Raw genomic sequence first — 21,389 nt, forward strand, 5'->3', positions numbered from 1 at the left:
AAAAAACTTTTATCTTCTGAAAAAATCATACACTTCACACAGTGCCAATGATTTAGTCTGCCCTGTGAACCCCACCACCACCAGAACTCCCAAAATAAGTCTGGCTCATTCGATTCAACTTTAAGGTAAAAATAAAGAAATTGTCTTTTGCTCAGAGCTTGAGGGATATAACTCAACTGCATAATCTGCTCACTGTTAATTACTAAAAGAAAAGTCATACATAGACCCAAAAAGTAAACTTTTACTTTTTTACTACTTTTTGATTTCCAAGCTATAATTAAGATAGCTCTCATTGACTTGGGGACAACGTAATATACAACCTTAAGAACTGAGGTCCCTAGACAAATATAAATAACATCAGAATTTACAGCACACTTTCATTGAAATCACTTTTGTCTTGAAACATTTGTGTAAGAGGTCACTGGCTTTCGCTTTGCCTTCTTTCATGAGGTACATTGTAAACCCTCATAATATTATTGGAAGGTCAATATTTTACTGTTGATATTGATTAGCAATAATATTCTGATAAGCTGCAATTCATTAAATAGGGAAGAAAGTCAATCTCAGTTTACACTTTTCTACAAAATATTAATTTGTCAACGTACAGCATTAAAGGTGAAAAACAATGCGCCAAGATAAAAGGCATAAAAATCAGTAAATGAAATAGTTTTGAGACAAACTGAGTTTCATTACCATACAGCGTCAATGAGATGATTGTTCCCAAGTGCTTGCACAAGTTTAATATCATTTGCTCTTACACACACAGACAGACAAACACTCACACACTTGAAACTCATACTCAATAAATAGACATTATGGTAAGGCAGTATTGAAACATGCATTCGTCACAAAAAAAACATTCATACATACTGTAGTAACAATATACACAACTGTGATTTGTTTTGGAGCAAAAACATTTTTTGGCAATGTTGGATTATCAAGGCTTTTGGGTGAAATCCTGGTAAACCTCCAGACTCATGTTAAATGTGTTGTCAAATTCTCAAGCATACAGAGGGACAATGAGAAATGGGATCCCTTCCATTGCCTCATGAGTTCCTGTTCAATAGGAAAAATTGAGGTTGGAGAAACACAAGATTTTTTCCCCTTCATGGCAGCCAGCTGCACAAGTCTTCAAGATGATCCGGACATTTCCAGGTAGCTTTGCAGCTTTCGAACCGTGGTTTTGTCCAGAGAGCAGAGGTCAAAGTCAAAGGTAGTGTTTGTGATGTGAAAGTGTCCAGTTTCTTCAATAAGGTTTACAATCTGCAAGGCAAACAAATAGAAAATAAAGATTAAAGGCATAGATGGGTATACCAATAAACATTTGATTGTGGGATCTTTTAAAGGTGCAATGTGGGACTTTTAGAAGGATCTCTTCACAGAAATGCAATATAATATAAATAATAATATTATAAAGACCTTACATAATGAACTGTATTGTTTTTATTACCTCAGAATGAGCCGTTTTTATCTACATACACCACGGGTCCCCTTACATGGAATTCACCCATGTTTCTACAGTAGCCCTAAATGGACAAACTGTTCTACAAAGTCCATAGACTGTAAAAAAATATGGACGTAGTATCCGTGGCGTCACCCATGGGTTTAATCTCGGAGTACAGAATATGGGTAAAGAGGCGAGGCGTTGGTGAAGCTGAGGTGGCTGGTTGCTGAAACCATGCACGCCTAGCACAACAGTAGTGACACCCATCACTCAAGTGGCCACGCCCTTAATTATGCAGAACTTTATAAAGCTTAATACTAGGCTTGTTGCGAAAGTCGGTGAAACTGTGATTACCGGTGCTTCAGCCTCTCACCGGTTAGATCACTTGCCCACCGTGACACCGTCTTTCACCGTCGTTTTGATATTTTCTTGTAATTAAATCATTTAGTTTGGTTAGAGAGAGCAAACACTTACAACTGAATGTGTCTGCTGCCTGAATCCAGCAGTGCTGAACGCGCGTCATCACAGAGCAGCGGCTGCTTACTCGGTTTTGTTATAATATACATATATGATGTTTAATAGGCGAGATGGTTTTGTTGTTGTGTTTTTCATTAAGAATAATAATAAACCCATCATTCAAGCAGCGCTTTATGGAGGAATAGCCGCTTGCTCTGCTTGGGACTTGCGGGTTCTGTCAGAAGTACCTGCGCACATTGACTCAAGCACTTAAACCAGCTATTGCACTCGCATTTGCACGCAAATTCATACGCGATTTAACGCAGCGTACGCAAGCGCTGGATTTAAACAACAGTTGCATCTAATTCAAAAGTGAAAGTCAAATGCGCACTTCTGTGCATTTATAAGCCCCTCCCACCTGGTGAAACCGGTATCATCGAGTTTGTCACGCGCTGATTAACTGGTGGGAAAATTCGGTCACCGCAACAACCCTACTTAATACATTTACAAAATTAAGCTATATAAGCTATATAGACCAAAATCACTTTGTACCAGGCTGTTAACATATTTTCTGCTGTAAAGTTGGCCATTTTAACATAGGGGTCTATGTGAATTGACTCCCTTTTGAGCCAGCCTCAAGCGGTCAATCGATGGATTGCAGTTTAAGGGGCCGTTCACATGTCGCATCTAAAATGGCGGAAAACGCTAGATGCGCAGGTTTTTGTCACATAACTTGCAGTGTGCTTGCGGCATTCTGAAAAGTTGAGATGTTTTTAACTTGACGCGGTGCGGACGCACCTGGAAAAAACCAAATGCGTTGCACTGTGTGCGCAACGTGACAAGTTGCACGGTCATGTTGCGCACACTTCCATTATGAGAGCGCATATAGCGTGCCTACATTTAAAATTACAAACTTGAGCGTGCAAAAGATGCGATGTGAATGGCCTTTAAGTCACTTCCATATTTGTCTTCACCAGAGATCGGAAGGTTGCCCCTCGGTTTTATCCCTACGTTGTCTCAGACGATGACATGTTTGTCTTGTAGAAGCTAACGTAGCTTCTTTTTTTTTGAATGAGGAAACAAACATTTTCCAAATTTTACCAAAAACTGGACTCGGTATAGCCCCAACAAAAAACAAATTAAGCAGCATTCCTGAATAATATGTTACCACCCCTGTGCTCTTTTTTTAACGTTTGCATCTTACAAAAGGCTCTATTGAGAAAGAAGAGCCCCCCTTTGCATGATGCTCTGTATCTGATGAGGAAGATGCTTTTCTAAACCAGCTTGTTATTGGTTCCAGCCCACACTAGTTCAGAGGGGATTACGTTGGTGATTATGGAAAGGGGGGATGCAGAGTGGCCACACAGATTAAACAGTGCAGTAATGGGACCCAACCTGATCCACTTCACACTACAAAGCAAAAGTCGCATATGGAATTAATTTCTTCCATTTCTCCTGAACACAGGCCAGAAACCCAAGGAGACCTGGAGGCCTGTTATGACATTGTAGATAGGTCTCAGCTGTTTGAAAGCCTGTAACGCTATCCGGATCAAAACGTGTATGTGCTGCCATCGTTTCATTTTTCAGACGCTGAGGTGGAAGTCAAAACGCTATTGTCAACCAGCTTAACAACAAATTTAGCTTGCCAATGAAACTAATCCAGTTTTTTCCTTTTAAGAAAATGTGTGTAATTATAGAAACAAATCAATGCCATATCTCATGGTAACGAAATTGGAATGTTTAGCAAAACAAAAAGGATTAGCTTGATTAAGATGTACAATTGTACCGCTTGGATCCCATCAAGGATGTTTTCCAGACTTTAACCATGACAGGCTTTGTAACAGAAGGCATTGCAAACCCTTGGAAAGAGAGAAGTGTAACTCTTCATTGTCAAAGCTGATTGGACTCAATCAAAATAATTATGGGCCACAAAGCATTTACTTGGCAAGCATTGGGGGGGGAGAGAAAACCTATGCTAACAGGTTTGATTTATTTTAGTTAGATAACCATCGACATGCTAATGCTGTGAGTAATAACGTAAAACTTTACGGATTTTTACAATTTCAGGTACAATCCTCCATTAACTTCTTAAAACATTAACCTAGAAAGACAACACTCCAGACAAAAGTGGCCCATATCTGACTTTTTTGCCAAAATGTGACCTATACCTAAATTTCTTATGACAGTCCGAACAACAAAAATCAGATTTGTTCAAATCAGATTTGTTCAAATCAGACCCAGGCCACTGTCATATGTGGTCTTATATCGGATACATATCTGATGACTTTTACAAGCAGTGTCAGATTATTTCCGCAAACGCAAGGCACTGATTCAGACTTCAGGGTTGTATACGGTTCACACACGAGACTAATGGCAGTCGAGTTTAAATGATAATGTGAACAACAGTGCAAAAACAAATCTGATTTTTGCTAAAAATTCTAACTGTGCATTGAGATCTGCAGTGTGAAGTAAGCCCTAGAGTCTTTAAGTGTTCCCCTTCCCTTATAAAAGTCACTATAAGCTAATAGAAGTGTTACGGGTCCTTGTCTGGAGCTGCTGGGAATCTGTGATTTAGGAAACCTGACAGTAGAGCTCCATTTAAAAGCATACTGTCTATGTAATTTGCATGTTCCTTATGCAAACCCTACTGCAAAATGTAGATAACTTATTTATGCTACCTTTTCACAAACCTTAGCTGTAGCTTTAATGCAAAAGGGCAAGGTCATGCATTGCAATAAGCTCAGAAAAAAAAATGCAAAATGGTGGATGGTTTAAGAGAAATATCTATTGTAAACGAAATCGTCAAAACAAAAAATATTATACACAAGCAACACATTTTGGGTAAAATAGTATTTAAAATATCATGCAGCAGGCTCACTGCACTGGCAAACTTGTATGATGCTGAGAGTTGCTCTCCATGTGGAGCATTTAAAGGGCACATACTATGTCAATTTTTACAAAATGTGCCAATATTTGGGTGTGATCCAAAAAAGCACTTTTTTATGTGTGTACCTTTACATGCAAATTAACTACTGGCCTAATACCAACAGACAATGAGGGCTTTCGTGGGCAAGGCTTTATCAGTGCGAGGTCACATTAACAAGAGAATCAAAACTGCTTTGGTTTAACGGGATTAAAAAAATTAAAAGGAAAGGATGGATTTTTTTCACTGCAGGGTTGTTGTGTTCACACACTGCTAAAACATATTTATGTCCAAACGCCTGTGAATTTTGCATAATAGGTGCCCTTTAAGATCAGTCACGTAGGTCCAAAATGCTGTCATAAAAGGCAAGCAGTAGGCAGCAAGGTGTAAGAGAGCTGTACATGTTCCTTCATTTATTACCTGCTGTAATACGTGCCTCTCTCTTAGTGCCATTAGTCTTCTGTGAAGCTCAACCAGCTCATCCAGATAAGCCTGTGGTATGAGATAATCAATCAATGAAAAGCAGAAATGTCAAAGATTGATCAGTCACGCTTTTATGAAATATTGCACAACTGACAATATTTTAGTGCCTGTACTTTTAAAAGGGGCAGCACAAGAATTTTTTTAAGAATGTAAATACTGTAAGGCAGTGGTTCCCAAACTTTTGCAGCATCCCAAGAAACACACATACTCATACAAAAATATATTTGTATATTATTAATGCGGTTTATCTTTAAATTATCCTTATTTCACCAAAGATCTTACAGAGGAGTATAAAAAATCAGCTTACCTTGTCACAATCAATGTTTTTATTTTTGTCCACCTTCTTCATAGGACTCTTTACTTCAAGTATCTGCAAAATGTAATTTTAAATTTTTTCAACTTTAGTATCCTTTAGTAACCCAGGTCGGTATACATATGGCATTTTAAATTACAAAATATAACAAAAAAGAAAACACATCAACAATATACAGTGCACATCACTCAAGCAATTGTGTAGTAATTCTTATTAATATTGTGTGATTTTTTTTAAAGCTTTTTAAAGATAAATACAGAACAGAGAAATCACATCCACAGTAATGTAATGATCGAGACTGGAAGACTGAGATTAAAGCCATTTCATCTCACCTGATTATTGGTCTTCATTAGGTTTGTGGGTTCATTATGGGGGAGTGGTGAAGAGGCGGAGCTATTTTCACTGTCACTGCCATCACTTAAACTCACCCTATGTCACAGATTACAAATATTCTTATCAAAACACATTTTAATCTACATGGTTTTTACATAATTTACATAATACAAACTGATCACAATTTATCACAGCCACAATGTTTTCATTGATGTTCACCTGCGATGACGATGTGTCATTTGCGTATGCAATGGTCGCTCCACGTCCGAGTCCAAATCATTATCGTCGTCCTCTTCCGATTCATCTTCGTTTTCATCCGAGTGCAAATCTGGGATTACCGTCCGTAAAGGACCCAACACTACACGTGAAAGAGAAATGTCCATAAAAGCATTTCATGAGTGATTTAAATGATGTACATATATTAAGGGATAACTCAATTTTCTTAAAAAAATCCTAATAATTTATCCCCAGTGTTTCCAAAACTGCAAACACTGTGGCGGTAGTTTCGTATTCGTCATGCGTCTCGGGTGGTGCAAGACAAGAAGTTGTGGTTTAAAAGTGTATATTTTACATTTTTCTTGCAAAAATGACAATTGTTTTGCTAGATAAGACCCTTATGCCTCGATTGGGATCGTTTAGAGCCCTTTGAAGCTCCGTTGAAACTGCAATTTTAAACTGCATTTAACCTGTGAACTGTTGGGGTCCAATAAAGTCTATTAAATTGAGAAAAATCTTGGACAGTTTTCTTCAAAAACTTAATTTCTTCTTGTCTGAACAAAGAAAGACATCAACATTTTGGATGACATGGGGGTAAGTAAATTATCGTAAGTAAATATTATTATTATTATTTTTTTAAAGAAAGTAGAGTAATCCTTTAAGGTTGTTTTCAGGCCTGTAGTTCAATTGCTTTGTTGAAAAAAAAAGGGTGTTAAATAGCTACAATGTTGCAATTTATCTTGGTGCGGTTTGCATTTACAAGGCAATATTTCCAAAGGGACCAGACTTTGTTAATACATGTAAATTGTGCGAGTAAACTCTCCTTCAATTGGTCTGAGCAGAATTACGGAAAATAAACAGATGCACTCTTAAGTTGTCCGTCAGGATAGGCAGACAGCACCTTTGCAGGATAAATGTACACTCTCAGAAATAAAGGTACCTATGGGGTAAGTTGTAAAGTTTGCACTTCTGTCACGTTTGGTGTAATTGTCCAAGAATTGTAAGTCCTTGAAACAAACTTCAAATGTTCATTTGTAGCAGAGATGTGTGTGTTGCTTGTGTAAAATATAAGGAATCAAACACAAATATTTTTTGAATGATTGAGCCAAAACCAAAAAGCTTAAGGTTGTGCCCCGCTCTCCCCAACGGTTACCTCCAAGAAACACCTATATGTTGCCGCTCCAAATTATAAGGGGCTTTTCTTGAAATTAATGTTTGGATAATACTCTTACCTCTCCTTCGGTTAAAAACAATGCCTAGGGCGGTGGATGTGATGTAAGTAAACCTACCAACATCAGTCAAGTTGATGTTTGGAATGAATATCAATCACGAGAGGAAAAACTAAGTTTCATCACAAATGACTGATTTGTCTTTTGAGGACATTTAGAAAACAACGCTAAAGTTTTGCGCAATTCTGCAATGGAAACGCAGCTAATGTCAGTCCTCTCTAGTTGGTTCTCTAACACATTAATCCATGGTCCAGATTTTTAGCAATTCAGCCTTAAGCAACAGGACGCAGCCACTGCTGAAAAAAATTACCTTGCCGCTTGTGTCCACGTCCAAATCCGGAGCTATTACTGGAACTGGAGCTGGCCGGGCTGGGCTGGTCCGACTACGGAAAAAGAAAAGGATATTATTTGTCTGCAGTTTGGGTGTTCCAAGCCAGAGATGATGCAGAAAATCCAAATTTTTTACAATTTCTACCACCTGGTATCCTCTGTATGCCAATCATGTGACGTTTGCAACATCCCCCCAAAAATTGCAAGGCTTTGCACATTATTGCTTTTGCTTGCGGAACACAAAATTGGGTTTGCAGGCTTATAATTTTGAATCCATCTGTGCAACTTATAGTAACTTCGAGTTTCTGTCGTATGTGAAAGCACTGTGGCTTATATCTAAAGAAGTTTGTCAGGTCACAACACTTTTTAGCACAGTTTGTAATACTGAATCTGAAAATGAACCAAATGTAGTTTCTTACGAGGCCATTCCCATGATCTTCTATCCGACTCTAAAGGCTTAGATGGTTTAGTATCATTTCCCTACTGTAAATCAATGGGTTCCCTCTTCGGCCCACCTAATGAAGTCTGATTTATGTTACACACACCGCTCTTTGGAGCAATGTTTACAATAAGCTTTTCTACTCACACGTGTCTCTACCTTGAGTAGCCATCTGAACAATTTTACTACAATAAAGACTAATCAAAAACACAAACAGCAACATTTATCAATGGGTGATAACTTTATCTACGCCAAAAATGCTAACAGAACCCAAGCCGCAAATTAAAACTGAAGTGAAGGGAGTCTGGCATTTATTCAGTTAGCAAGTTCATCACTCTGAGGTTAAACAAGATTTAGTGGAGATTTCTTTGAACTGTCGTGTCTGTAGATTAATTGAGGATACCAAAATTTACGAGACCCCTTTGAACTCCTAGGGCAATATCTCACTAGAGACCGAACAATGAGACTGTGATTGATTGTATCCTATGGTGGTAAAAGAGGAGACGTGCGTCTTTTAAAAGCAACTAGGATCCCTTTAAAAACAACGTACCCAAGACTTGACAAGATGAGAGACCAAATTCTAGACTGAAATAACATAATAATATAGCAGTTTCAAGGTAACACGTAATGCTAATCGCAACCCAATTTTGAAACAATGCAACCAATTTTCAGATAAAATTATGATTTACAAGCTGAGGAAAGTTATAACAAAAAGTAGAAACACATTTATAGATTATCCTGCACTGTAATGCAAAAAAAAACATGTAGTAGGCAGGTAAACAGGGACAATTTAGACAATTTAGCTTTATATACATGTGCTCTATTGCAGGTACTCAAAAATACAAAAGGAGTACATTATTCATATAAAAACGCTCCAAAGAGGGTTGCCTGTGAAGACAGCGCTCTAAAGAAACAATGATCCTTTGAAAATTTCATTCAGTTTAACATAAATGTGAACAGTAAGTAGAGAAAATTGGAATGATTAACCACAATCTACAAAAATGTCCTCATCTTATGGGAGTATAATAATAATCAGGCTTATTGTGCCAAATGGGACCCGAGAAAAAAAAAAAGAGAGGGAAGAAAGCAAGGTAAGCTTTGTTACAATAGACTTAGTGAGTCTCCATTTGGCCGAGGTTTCAAGGTTTAAAGTTTCAGTACATTAAAGTCCCCTATGTGCTCTGTTTAACCCTTACGTTCAATATCTGTTTGCGCTGTATCTGGTAGTGCATTGTATGAGCTTTCAGAAATCGTATGAGGTCGAGGAACATTTTGTTCAGAAATGCACAGACCGTATAAAAAGGAAGCAAGTTAAATGCTTAACTATTAACCCAATTTCTCTTGGAGAGGAGCCTGAGAGGAAATCTAAAGAAGCTATTAAAGTTAATCTGAATTAATTTGTTTACATTCTTCTCTGATGAGCACTTGGTGAAACTAAATCGGGTCTCTTGAACAAAATGTCCAATGGGAGTTCATTCAGCACTTCAACAATTGGGTATTGGATAAGCCTGTAGCGCTGTAAATGTGGCTAATGGGAAAGCAAGGTTTTTAGTTGTGATACACTGAAATAATAAAATCTGGGCAGAATAAATTCCGGATGAACTTGGGAATTATTTAATGTTTTAGTTTTCCAATGTACATCCCTGGTCAATACAACGTTTAATTACTTTACGCAATCATTTTAATGAAAACAACAGGTAAGACCACAGCATGGCAGTTAGCCTCTGTTCTGCTTATGTCAGGTGGCTGAAAATGGGCTTCAGTGACATCATCACCTGACGCATAACAATACAGCATGAGTTACTGAAAACCTGATGAACATGGTCAGGATCTCCGATGCTAGAGACATTAAAACACGATCACAGGCAGTGTATCACCACACAGAACTTGTGTGTCTTTTTAAGTATTTGCACAGAATGAAAGAAAAACACTGGATATTGAACTGACATTGACAAGCTGAGCTTTTTACCCAAAGTTGAATATTTTTAAGAAAACGCAGAGTGCCGTCTTTCAGCGTGGAAAAAACACCAGTTGCTGGCTTTTTTGAAAAACACCATGCTTCCACTGGAAACATTTGAAAACAAACACCGCCCCCTTAAACTTTAAGCAGAACTCCACCCTAAAACAACATTATGCTCCAACACTATATTTCATCACATATATGTAGTTAATATGCTGCCATCAAATGTTCTAACTCCATATAAAAAAAATAAAGCTTAACTGCTACAGTAACAGTGATTTGACGTGTCATCAAATCACAGAAAAAAAAATTGCACGACTACCACTGATCTATATAAATGACTGGATTGCGCATGACGTCACAACTGTGAAGCCACCACGCCGCCATGTTGGTATACCCAAACATTCTATTAACTATTCTATTCTATTAACATGAACTATTATTTTACATACACGTATCCTAAAAATTAATCTTGTGTAACTGATACACTGTGAAGCGAGTGAAATTAGATCAGGATTTTGAATGGAAGTTAATGACGCCCTCTGCAGGTTGGGTATACCAAGATGGCCGCTTGAACTCTGCGCTGGCTTCACCTCACGCTGCAGCCTCCGGAGGTCGCATATGCAGGCTGCTACGTAATCAAGCCTGTTTTTTTATTTAAGTTAACTGAGGATTACAATTGCGAATAATAAGCATATTATTCAACTTTTTAAAGGTGCCCTTCCTCTGTCGTTTTTATTGTTTTATACTGTTGTCTGAGGTCTACTTATGACGTTTGCATGGTTTTTACATCCAAAAACATCAAAAGCAATAAGTAATAGGCCATTTTGTACCCTGATTTTGAAGCTGGTTAGAGAAATTATCAGTTTTAATGGGCGGGCTGCATTGACGACTTGGAAGTAAACGCCCACTGCTATGATTGGATAACAGTTTAATCTCAATTTAATCTCATGTGTAATCAGTCTAATGTTAAGTGAGTCTCTTAAGACACAGTGTCTTTCTTACATACGCATATTTGATCATAAACCCTTTTGACACACACGCGCGTGTCTTTTATCGTAAACCCTTTCGATGCGCATGTATCAGCGCACGCACGCACAAACACACAAACACGTCTTTTTCATAAACCATTCGATGTGCGTGTTACAAACGCACAAACACACACACACATGTCTTTTATCACATTTGATGCGCGTGCATCATGAATTCGCGTGAATCACGTCCCTCTGAAGAGAAATCCCGGCCGTAACTGATAGTGACACATAGTACTAAAGTGTTTTACTCACACACACACGCGTGTCTTTTATCATAAACCCTTTCAAAGCGTGTGCAGCATGAATTTGCGTCCCTCGGAAGAGAAAACACCGGCCGCCACAGTGACACATAGTACTAAAGTGTTTTACTCACATAAGCTGCGCCATTCTGTCCAGATCCAATATTGATGGAGGAGCATTGCTTTTTAATCGCAGTCTCTCTTCAAATCCAGCGTTCTTCTGAACATCCAAACACGTAGCAACTGTTATGATTCCCTCGTTTAATAGGAATGATGTCTCTCAACAAAAACAATGGCCCGAATACGGTACGGTTGACGTTTAGCCATCCTTGCTGTAACTTATGAAAACTAACTCAACTACACGCAATATGTGGGCGCGGTCTCAAGTTGAAGAGCTCATGAATAGTAATGACCTCGATCAGTTCCACGTCACACTGATAAGCTTTTCAAACTGACCTGATTTCTCCGCTTATTTCTTTTCAGTGGCTAGAGCTGACAGAGGAGGTGGAAGTTAATTTTCACATTCACGACACAACACAAACACAAACACATATGGACCTAACACATATCAAAAAATACAAGTAAAAACGGTTTTATGTGGAAGGGCCTCTTTAATTGTTCTGAAAAAAGACAGTCTTAATGACATATGCAGCCTAGAAATGCGACCTCCGGAGGCTACAGCTTTCGCATTGAGAAACAGCTGCTGAAAGCTGCATCAATCAGTGGTTAGTGGGTGGAGCTAATGACTCAGTTTCGCGCAGTGCATTCTGGTTAAATGAGTCCATCAAAGACCGTTAGGAAAATTCCGCTTTAACACACTATCAATCTAATTTATCGAAATTGTGCAAATTTCTTTTTTTTTTCTCAAGAAAAGTGCAAAATAGAAATAAATTTCCTGCGTTAACAAGCTAAAATGTCTAGGGTTTAATTTTCCTTTAAAGCCTACTTGATTACCACTTTGTTCGGGCGTTTGGGGACGGTGGAGCTCGGAACCCTTCCCTGCCACAGAGAATTAAATGACCAACATTGCTTATACAAGACAACTTTTTTGTCTTCCTGACAATCTCTACCTAAATTTTTTGGTACCTTACGGTCTTGCTTTTAGGAATTGGGGAATTTTATGTTTCTAAATACCATGTTTTAATGCAAAACTATAGGGTTTTCAAGTTCGGGTAATAAAATACTTTGAAATCAATTCAGCGTCATGCTCACAAACAAATTAATTTGATAAGTATCAGTGCAATAAACCAGTCTAGCGATGCAGCACCGTAAAATGTAAAAAAAGTCTCGTTTCAAAATCTAAACGACACCTAGCTCAAAACATGAAAGTCTGAGTGTTTCAGCCACATGTTCACCCTATTCTTTTGGACAAGATCAAACAAACCCCACAGTAATACTCCATAATATCTACATGTATACAAGTATATAAATAAGTATTTATGTAATACTGTAAGCAATAAACAGTGATAGGTAGATAGCTATCACTATTGATATAGGATTGTACACTCTTAAAGCAAATGTGTTAAAATAACACATCTTGTGTCTAGTTAAGGACAACACTTCTACTATGTTGTCCTTAACACATCTCCGTGTTATTTATGGAACACCACACTTTGTGTTGTTTTAACACATCTTGTGTTGTCCCTTTTATTTGTTTGTACTCAAAATCAACACGAAATGACACAATGTGTTAAAATAACACAATGTGTTAAATAGGATAACACAAAACAATGTGTTAAAATGATCACATCCTTTCTTAGAGTGTACCAACACAGCCCTAGTCAGAAGATACAAAGATGATTTTACCTGTGCTTAATATTATCTACTTTAGTGTACAATTACTATGCAATAACTGGTCAATCAGAAATTGCAGAATCTGTCCAATCTGTTCACAACTGTGTCTTTCTTAACTTTAGTTATACCACAAGGCTGCTGAATGCTTTATTCTGACATATGCGGCACAACCCAAAGCGGATTACCACCTTGGGTGTGCATTATTTTTAAATAATTCAATGGGTTGTCGTCAATTATTCCTTATGTAATATTTTTTTCGAACCATATAAAACAACATCAAAAACAAATTTTTTTTTGCTCCATCTGAAAAATATCATACATTAATAAACACATTAGATAACTGACAGTTAGAGGTTACCAGTGTCCACAGAAGTATTAATTATTATTTTTTATGTTTTAGAAAGACCTATTTTGCTCAAAAAACTTGTAAGCATCTGTGGCATTTTGGTGGTAATTTTGTGGCCATGGTTCATTTTTACCCGACTCAAGCCAACATCCCTTACAACACCTACTCACAGTTGACATTGTCACTTGGTCCAAAACCTACAGAAATACGAAGACAAGTCAATGGCTAAATATGAGGGTGCGCTATAAAACTGTTACGGCTCACTTGGTTGCCTGAGATGACAGTGGTGCTGGTGAGAGTTACTGGCAGAAGGCCGGTGCTAAAAATCTCCCGCGAAGTGAGTTGACAATAGGGGCTGCCAAAAGTCCAGCAAGCAGGGTGGTAAAGACACTTAACTTCTACCCCTCACAGAGCCCGTGGCAAAGCAGGAGTTGTTTCTTTGAAGTTCCTTTTCCTTCATTTTCGCTGTTTTTCTCCCTTTTCTTCAGTCGGAATTTTATTGCCTGTTTGTCTGTCTGGAAGTCTAGCTGACATCAAACGCATGGTCAGGGTCCTGTGCTGTAAATCATGCCGCCTATACTCTAACGGCAACACCCCCCACCTCAAACGAGACGCTTGTAAAAGCTCATCGAAGAAGCCCCACAACGCTTCGACAATAAAACCGATGTCATTGCTCAATGGGAGAGCCAGGCAGATCTTTAAAGATGAAGATCATCTGGAGTCTTTGGGCTTAAACCCCTGACAACATGAAGTGGGTACGAAGAGAGAGAGAGATTTGCTGTCACACAAAACTTGAGTAATGGCAGTGCTGTGGCTTTGCAATAAAATGCTACATTACTTTTTTTTAACTAATGAAAAGCAATTGTGGACACGGTCTGCAGTTTGTGGTGACTTGTAGACCACAAAACCAAGACGATTTCGGGTTCCAAACACAAAAACTACTAAACAAGAAATAGTTAAATTGCTACCGTGCTATTAATCAACACACAACAGCACACTGTATAATTTATATTCCACAAAATACGCAGACTTGCATCATGATTGCTTGCCATCTAACACGTCTATGAATTACGATCATCCAATAATCACTCAAGCCCCTCTCTTTTGCACCGATTATGTGCTGAAAATCAATGTGTCAACATCATGTCACACCAAGATGCTTTGACTCATAATTCTCACCACTGAAGTCTATATTTATGGCAAACGCTGTGCAATAATCACAAAACGAAATGACCCTCTTCACGCTAGCTTCACGAGTTTAGAAAAGGCAAACACACAAGCAGGTGGTCACTTCCACCACCACACAGCTGGTCTGTAGCTTTACGACCATCACCTCTGCTGCGGTGCCATAAATCTGGCAATGGATGTCAAACTGGCAACTGCCCTCCTTTAGGGCCTATTGTCCAATTCCCTTCAAGCCAGGGAAGCTCTTATGGTGGACGTCATAAACAGATTTTAGGATTGGGTTACACCCACCCCCAAAACAATCTTTTACTGTGTGCAAGTTAGAACTGCTTGAAGGCAACATAAGCTTCAGATTTGGCCGATGACTGCGGTGCTTAACACCAGATAAAATTAACAACAGGTTAAAGGAAGTCAAGTACACTTGAAAAAACAGACAACGAAGGGAAGAAAGGTTTGCTGTGTATTGCACAGATGCGAGTTCAAACACCTAAAAAAGCAATAAAAAGAAACTGCAAATGTCTTTTCGGATACCAAGAGTTTTGGAGTTTGCTAAATTGCACACACACACACACACAAAAAAGTATATAAGGTTCATAAATCAAGCTTCTGTATTGTATTTTAAATAAGATGCTATGGGCTACTAACCACAGTCGTAGTTGTAAGAAAAATGAAGTAAAATCTCCTAAAATGTCCACCAACATACCATAAAACTCCTTTAGTTTACAGTAAAACCATGGTAAATTGTCTGACTCTTGAGGTTTTTGAGTAGAAAAATAAAGATGGAAGCCATGTTACTTGGAATACAAAAACTAGAGCATTAACCTATGGTATCATCTACAGCAGTGTTCTTCAACCCTGGTCCTTAAGGACCCCCTTCCAGAAAGTTTTAGATGTCTCCTTATAAAAACACCTGAACCAACTCATTAGCCTCCTTCCAGAATGTCTCCCTAACTAGCTAATGAGTTAAAACAGGTGTGTTAATTAAGGAGACGTCTAACAACATTATGGAAGGGGGTCCTCGAGGACCAGGGTTGAAGAACACTGATCTACAGGCAAATAGGAATGTAATCCAACCACGTTTACAATCAAGCTGTGCATTTTGAAGATTTTGCTTGCATCTTGGTGTTTTAATCAAGCATTTTTTTAAAGGTGCCGAAGAATGCATGGATACAGTAGGTTAAATTGTTCACTGATATCTACATAGAACGCACGTGACTTTATTAAGCACAAAAATTACCCAGATACTGTTTTACATGTCCTTTGCAACCCTAGGATTTGTCTCCAGAATTAAATGGTTTATTATTACCTTATTTGAAAGGGTCGTGAATAATAAAGTTGAGCACTGCTCTGATTGGCTGTTTCTCAGAGCGACTCATTTCAGTAGTTCTTTGTGTGTGTGTAAACAGACCTTATGTTTGAGCCTGTATCTTCAGATTTGGAGGAATAATCAATTATTCTGAGATTTTTAATGGACTTTCTGAGTGGCAAGTTTGTGTTTTTCAGTGTGGACCTGCAAAACGTAACTGTAACGTCAATAGAACTTCAGCTTAAACACAAACATATAGAATTAACTACATTATAACAACTTTATTTTTAGTTGTAACAACATTGTAATTCATTTAATGTGTAATTTAATGTTGGGGCGTACATCTCGACTGTAACGTCACAGTTGGTGTTATGTTGCGATTAGGGCTGGGTACCGAACGTCGATACTTTTATGGTATCGAATGAAAAACTTCGAAACTTTGAGTATCGAAATATGATTTATCTTTCGATGCCAAATTTCGATTCCAAAAGCGGCTATGTCTGTGAGCCTGTACTTGCGTGCAAGGACCTAAAGCGCCGGCGATTGGCTGTCCACCACCACGTGACGGGGAGGATTTCTGAAAATACTCGCAGTCCACCTCGCAGTCACCCAACACAAGTGTAGAAAGGATACAATATGAGAAGAAAGTCTTTGTGACAGTCTTACCAATAGTTAGCGCAAGCATGGCCGTGTTGTCTCCGTGAAAGGCACGTCAACCAAAACGGAGCTTCTCCTAAAGTGACGAGGGGTTTCAATTTAAAGCACGCGACAAGGTGTTTCAACTGACCCACGCGCGCAGCTTGTGTCTCTCAATGCTTATGAAATACTCGCGCCTGTCTCTCCGCATCGCAAAGCCTTCATGACCTCGTCTCGCAGAATGGACGATGCGTTTAAACCTATTTTTTACAGTCTATGGTTTAAACTTGACGCACATGCGCAGCCCAAAGCCTGGCTCGTTATTTAAAACAAACTAAAATTCCATTTAACTGGTTTGCTAATTTCACTTGAATGAAATGACATTGAACGCATTTTCTACTCATTTTAAAAATCCCAAATGTATTAAATATTTTGATAATTATAAAGTTGAGTATTGTTTACAAAAAACAAACATGCATACAAATCTTCCCAGTAAAACTCAGTCACCCATTTAAATATTTAAACTTTTTGTCAAAGTTGCAGCTATAATGAACCTACAAATACTGTTAGTCCAAGCTAAATACCATTTTACATTTCATAAAATAAAGCAATGTTAATTATATTCTTAATTTCTTTATTTTTGTTTCCTTATTTTCATTAAAAAAAAAAACTGATAAGCGTGTCTGCTGGCGCACCCCTATCCAAAAAGCACAACCAGTTTTATTAATGTTACCCTGAGTGAGAAGTGTTAGCAGAATTAGGCCTGTCGCGATAAACGATAAATCGATTAATCGCACGGTAAATAAAATGAGCTCGATCATTTTTTTAGGCCGCGATAATTCACATTTGCATGCTTGTTTGTTTTCCTTGTCTCTCTCTCTCTCTCTCTCTCTCTCTCTCTACCAAAGAGACTGGATGACCGCTCCGTGCAACGAGTGACAAGGAGTGAACCCTCGTCAGTCATTTGTCAGTCGCATGATCTGTGTGGGGAGGGGGGACTCCTGGCGTAGCCTATCACAGTAGGAGTACTGAGGAGGATGAGAGCCGCGTGAGAAGTGTAGCAGGAGAAAACACTAGTTAAGACGAGAGTTGGAGAAAAAGATGGATTTACTAGAGGCTGTTTACACTTGTCATTAACATGCGTTTTTATCGATCGGATCACAATGTTTTACGTCTTTTCTGACTTTTCTGACACAAGGTGAACAGTGCTATTTTAGCCTTTCATTGATAAACTAAAGCGGGTGATCTCCGCAGTTACATTTTGCAAGCGTGTGAAAGTTGCGCGATCTTATTTCATCAATTGCGCTGAAAATTCAGAGAAAGCTCTAACATATAAACGTACAAAACACTGTGCAGCATGTATACTTGCTAAACAAGCAGCGGACTCCGACATAATATTAGTTTGCGTCCATATAAACTCATAATTACTCCCGCTGGCGTTCAAATGACAGCGGAGAGACTCGCCCACCGTCTCACGGACCGTCCCCTCACAGTATTCAGCACAGAAGCGGTCGAAAGTGGACAAAAGAGACGGATTTAAATACCAGGTGTAAATGTGATATGTCTCTCTCGTCCACTTGTGATCTGATCAAAAACACATCTTGATACCAAGTGTAAACAGCCAAGTTTCAAAACCAAACGCTACAGCTGCAGTGTGGGAGTACTTTGGATTTAAACCTAATGACCGAGGTGAACCACTAAACCTGAACGAACCACTAAACCTGACCGAGCCGTTATGTCGCATTTGTGGTAATAACGTAGCACTTAAAAGTGGCAACACGACAAACATGCATATGCACCTAAAACGCAATCATCCTGTTATTTTGTTCATTTCTTGTGGATATTTAAAATGTCTTGCAGTTCCAGTATTACTTATTGTTTAGAAATAAAAGTTTATAGATCTTTGAAAAGGTGTATCTGCATTATTATAATGGTCCCGGAGCATCAATGTTATCGCCTATCGCGATAAATTCCGAGGCAATTTATCGCCTAGCAAAATTTGTTATCGTGACAGGCCTAAGCAGAATTTGTTTTAATTAAAGTGAAAAATAAAAGTTGTGTGTTTAATGTATTTTTGTTAATGTTTCAATGGATTTTAAAACATGGTATTGAAAAAAGTATCGTTAGGAACCGGCATCGAAACGGAGGTATCGAAATTGGCACCAGATCGAAAGATTTTAAACAATACCCAGCCCAATATTGGCCTCTTTTCCAGCTGTCTTTGCATGCACAATGTTTACATAAGGAGGAAACAATAGGGTTTGAGGTTCATGATATGTCATTACCATGTACAAAACTCTTATTATTCATCTATCCCTGCATAAATAAAGTTTTACATTCTACCTTTAAGGTGAAATACAGTATAAAAGTTCACCAAATATGACCAGTCCATTTCAATGCTTGGGGGATTTCAACTGTCATCCACTAATTCTTGTTACAGTAAAAACTTAAAAAAGTCCTCTGCTGCCAAAGGCTCTGTTAGCACTAACATTTACACGATGTGTTCATGTCTTCAGAGCAGAACCATCAGGCCTTGCAGACCTGGTGACCCACAGAATGGAGCACCTGGTATTCGTCACTTGTCATAAACACTAAAGTTTCTTTCCTTCTTTCTTTTTTTAAGAGGGGGATTAAAGGAAACCCTTAGCTATTCATGGTGTCCTTTACCCCATTTTCCTCGGGTGTCATAAAACCATAAATCTCATTCAGCACTCGCCTTCTAGCTAATAAAACAACCCCCTAGTACTTTAGGAGCTCCTCTACTGGAGGTAAATGAACCTTGCCCCTATTGACTTAAATATTCCAGCATAAATCTATTTTAAAAAAGGGCTGGGAAAGCAATGAAGTGGCTTTAAATCCGAAATGTGCAGTCTAATGTTGGGTGACTAGACAATCCACAATACCATAAAAATTACATTTTTGAAGAAAACCTTAATAACCTAAATAAGCAGTCTTTGACAGCATACCAGATTTCCTGTCCTTCAGGTCTAGCAACGGATGGGACTGATTTCCTGCACCCAGTCCAGACAAATGGGGCCTCGGCTCCTGGACACCCACCAGGTTTATTGGGTCCCCCCTCACACCAGACATCCATTATCACAAACCTCTCAGAGCCTGTCTCAACCTCTTTGTTTGATGTTTACAGAGAACCCCATGTCCAAAGAAAAGTCTCCACTAATGGCCAACTATAAGAGCTATACAGAAGGACCTCATTTACCAAAGACGTTACTCTGTTTTCCATAATTCTTTCCCATAACTTCTTAAGGAGATTGGTCAGTAAAATAGAGGGTAAATGCACCCTAAACAATCATTATGAAGTCCTTATGCATTTCCATAAAGGTTTACCTAAACCAGAAGTTCACATACAGTATGCATCAATGGTAAATCCAGCAACTTATCTTTAGCAATCTTCCAAGCAAAAGAAATACGATTACAAGTTTACTTACGTCTGATCTGGTGAACGTGTTGTCATCCATGTCAGAGTCATTTGGGTTCAACACATCCTGTAAAGGAGGTAACGCTGATGATTTTCTCTTCTCTGAAAGTTCGCTATTTTGTAACTTATTATGACGGATCTGCGGTTTGTCTTTCAAAACCTTTTTATCCGAATGGTGGTGCTGGAGCAAATTAGCTTGCGGTTTTTGAGAGCTCTCCGATAAACTGCTTTTCCGTTTTTTGGTAACGTGGCCCTCACCGTCCAAGATCGGACGCCGCTTACTATGTCCCAAGCTTGAGAAGTTAACCTCCGATGATCGCTGCTCCTTCGACGTGGCTTTGGGCTCCTTGAATCCCATTTGTGGAATGGCGCGATCTTCCTGAAGAGGTTGATTCTCTTTGGGTTTTTTGGAATCTTTAGAGAGTTTTCCAGAGTCCTTACTGAAATCTCTGAAGGCACTTTTGGACTCCTTAGAGTCTTTGGAAGGCTTGTCCTTATGTTCCTTGGACGGTTTATGGAGCTTCAGGGAGCCGCTGCTAATATTGTTGGCTGTAGTAAGAGCGCTGCCGCTTTTGGACCCATCCTTTAAAGAAAACAGCACAATATGAATCAAGTTGCAATGTACCTTTGGATCTTGGATTATATTATAAATAGTAAATTTTAGATTGTGCCCCAGGGTAGTTATATGGTATACCATATTTTCCGGACTATAAGTTGCTCCAGAGTATAAGTCGCATCAGTCAAAAATGCGTTTTGAAAAGGAAAAACATAAATAGGTTGCACTGGACTATACGTCGCGTTTATTTAGAAAATAATTCCCCAAATCCAAGCCGAAGAACAGACATTAAATCTGAAAAAGGCAAGTTGGCAGCAGGCTGAATAGGTGTCCATGCATGTTAAAGTAACAATAACAGTTATTTACTCAATACACAATAGCAAACAGAACATACCTGGGAGGCTAAATATGCCAAATTAACACGACAAGCCAAATCAAGTTCAAAAGGTCCCCAAGTCATTCCACATTACTGAATCCATTGAATTACATAAATAAAGGAGGTTCATATGAAATAATTTTGACGTATAAGTAGCACCTGACTAAAAGTTCCAGGATCCACCAAACTATGAAAAAAATGCAACATATAGTTCGGAAAATACGATACATTATATCTTAGAGGCTGTTTACACCTGGTATTAAGATGCATTTTGGATCGGATCCCGTGTTTACGACGCTAAGTGTAAATGGGGTGTAAAACGTTTTGAGCTCGTCCACTTTTGACCACATTCAGA

At 38.6% G+C, this 21,389-nt stretch overlaps 1 protein-coding gene across 2 annotated transcripts in view; it reads right to left on the minus strand.

Annotated features, from left to right (window-relative positions):
• Positions 1-234: 234 nt before the first annotated feature.
• Positions 235-21,389, minus strand: part of mllt3 (MLLT3 super elongation complex subunit) — a 57,003-nt gene continuing 35,848 nt past the window's right edge. For both annotated transcript variants that reach the window (XM_065275449.1, XM_065275448.2), the window contains exons 7-13: positions 20,113-20,685; positions 7,708-7,780; positions 6,172-6,310; positions 5,952-6,048; positions 5,614-5,676; positions 5,244-5,315; positions 235-1,263 (exon numbers count right to left, since the gene is read on the minus strand). In XM_065275449.1, coding sequence (XP_065131521.1) covers positions 1,132-1,263; positions 5,244-5,315; positions 5,614-5,676; positions 5,952-6,048; positions 6,172-6,310; positions 7,708-7,780; positions 20,113-20,685 — 1,149 coding nt within the window. In that variant the 3' untranslated portion in view covers positions 235-1,131. The remainder of the gene's footprint in view (positions 1,264-5,243; positions 5,316-5,613; positions 5,677-5,951; positions 6,049-6,171; positions 6,311-7,707; positions 7,781-20,112; positions 20,686-21,389) is intronic.

Source organism: Paramisgurnus dabryanus, chromosome 2 (assembly GCF_030506205.2).
Source record: "Paramisgurnus dabryanus chromosome 2, PD_genome_1.1, whole genome shotgun sequence".
Taxonomy (NCBI): domain Eukaryota; kingdom Metazoa; phylum Chordata; class Actinopteri; order Cypriniformes; family Cobitidae; genus Paramisgurnus; species Paramisgurnus dabryanus.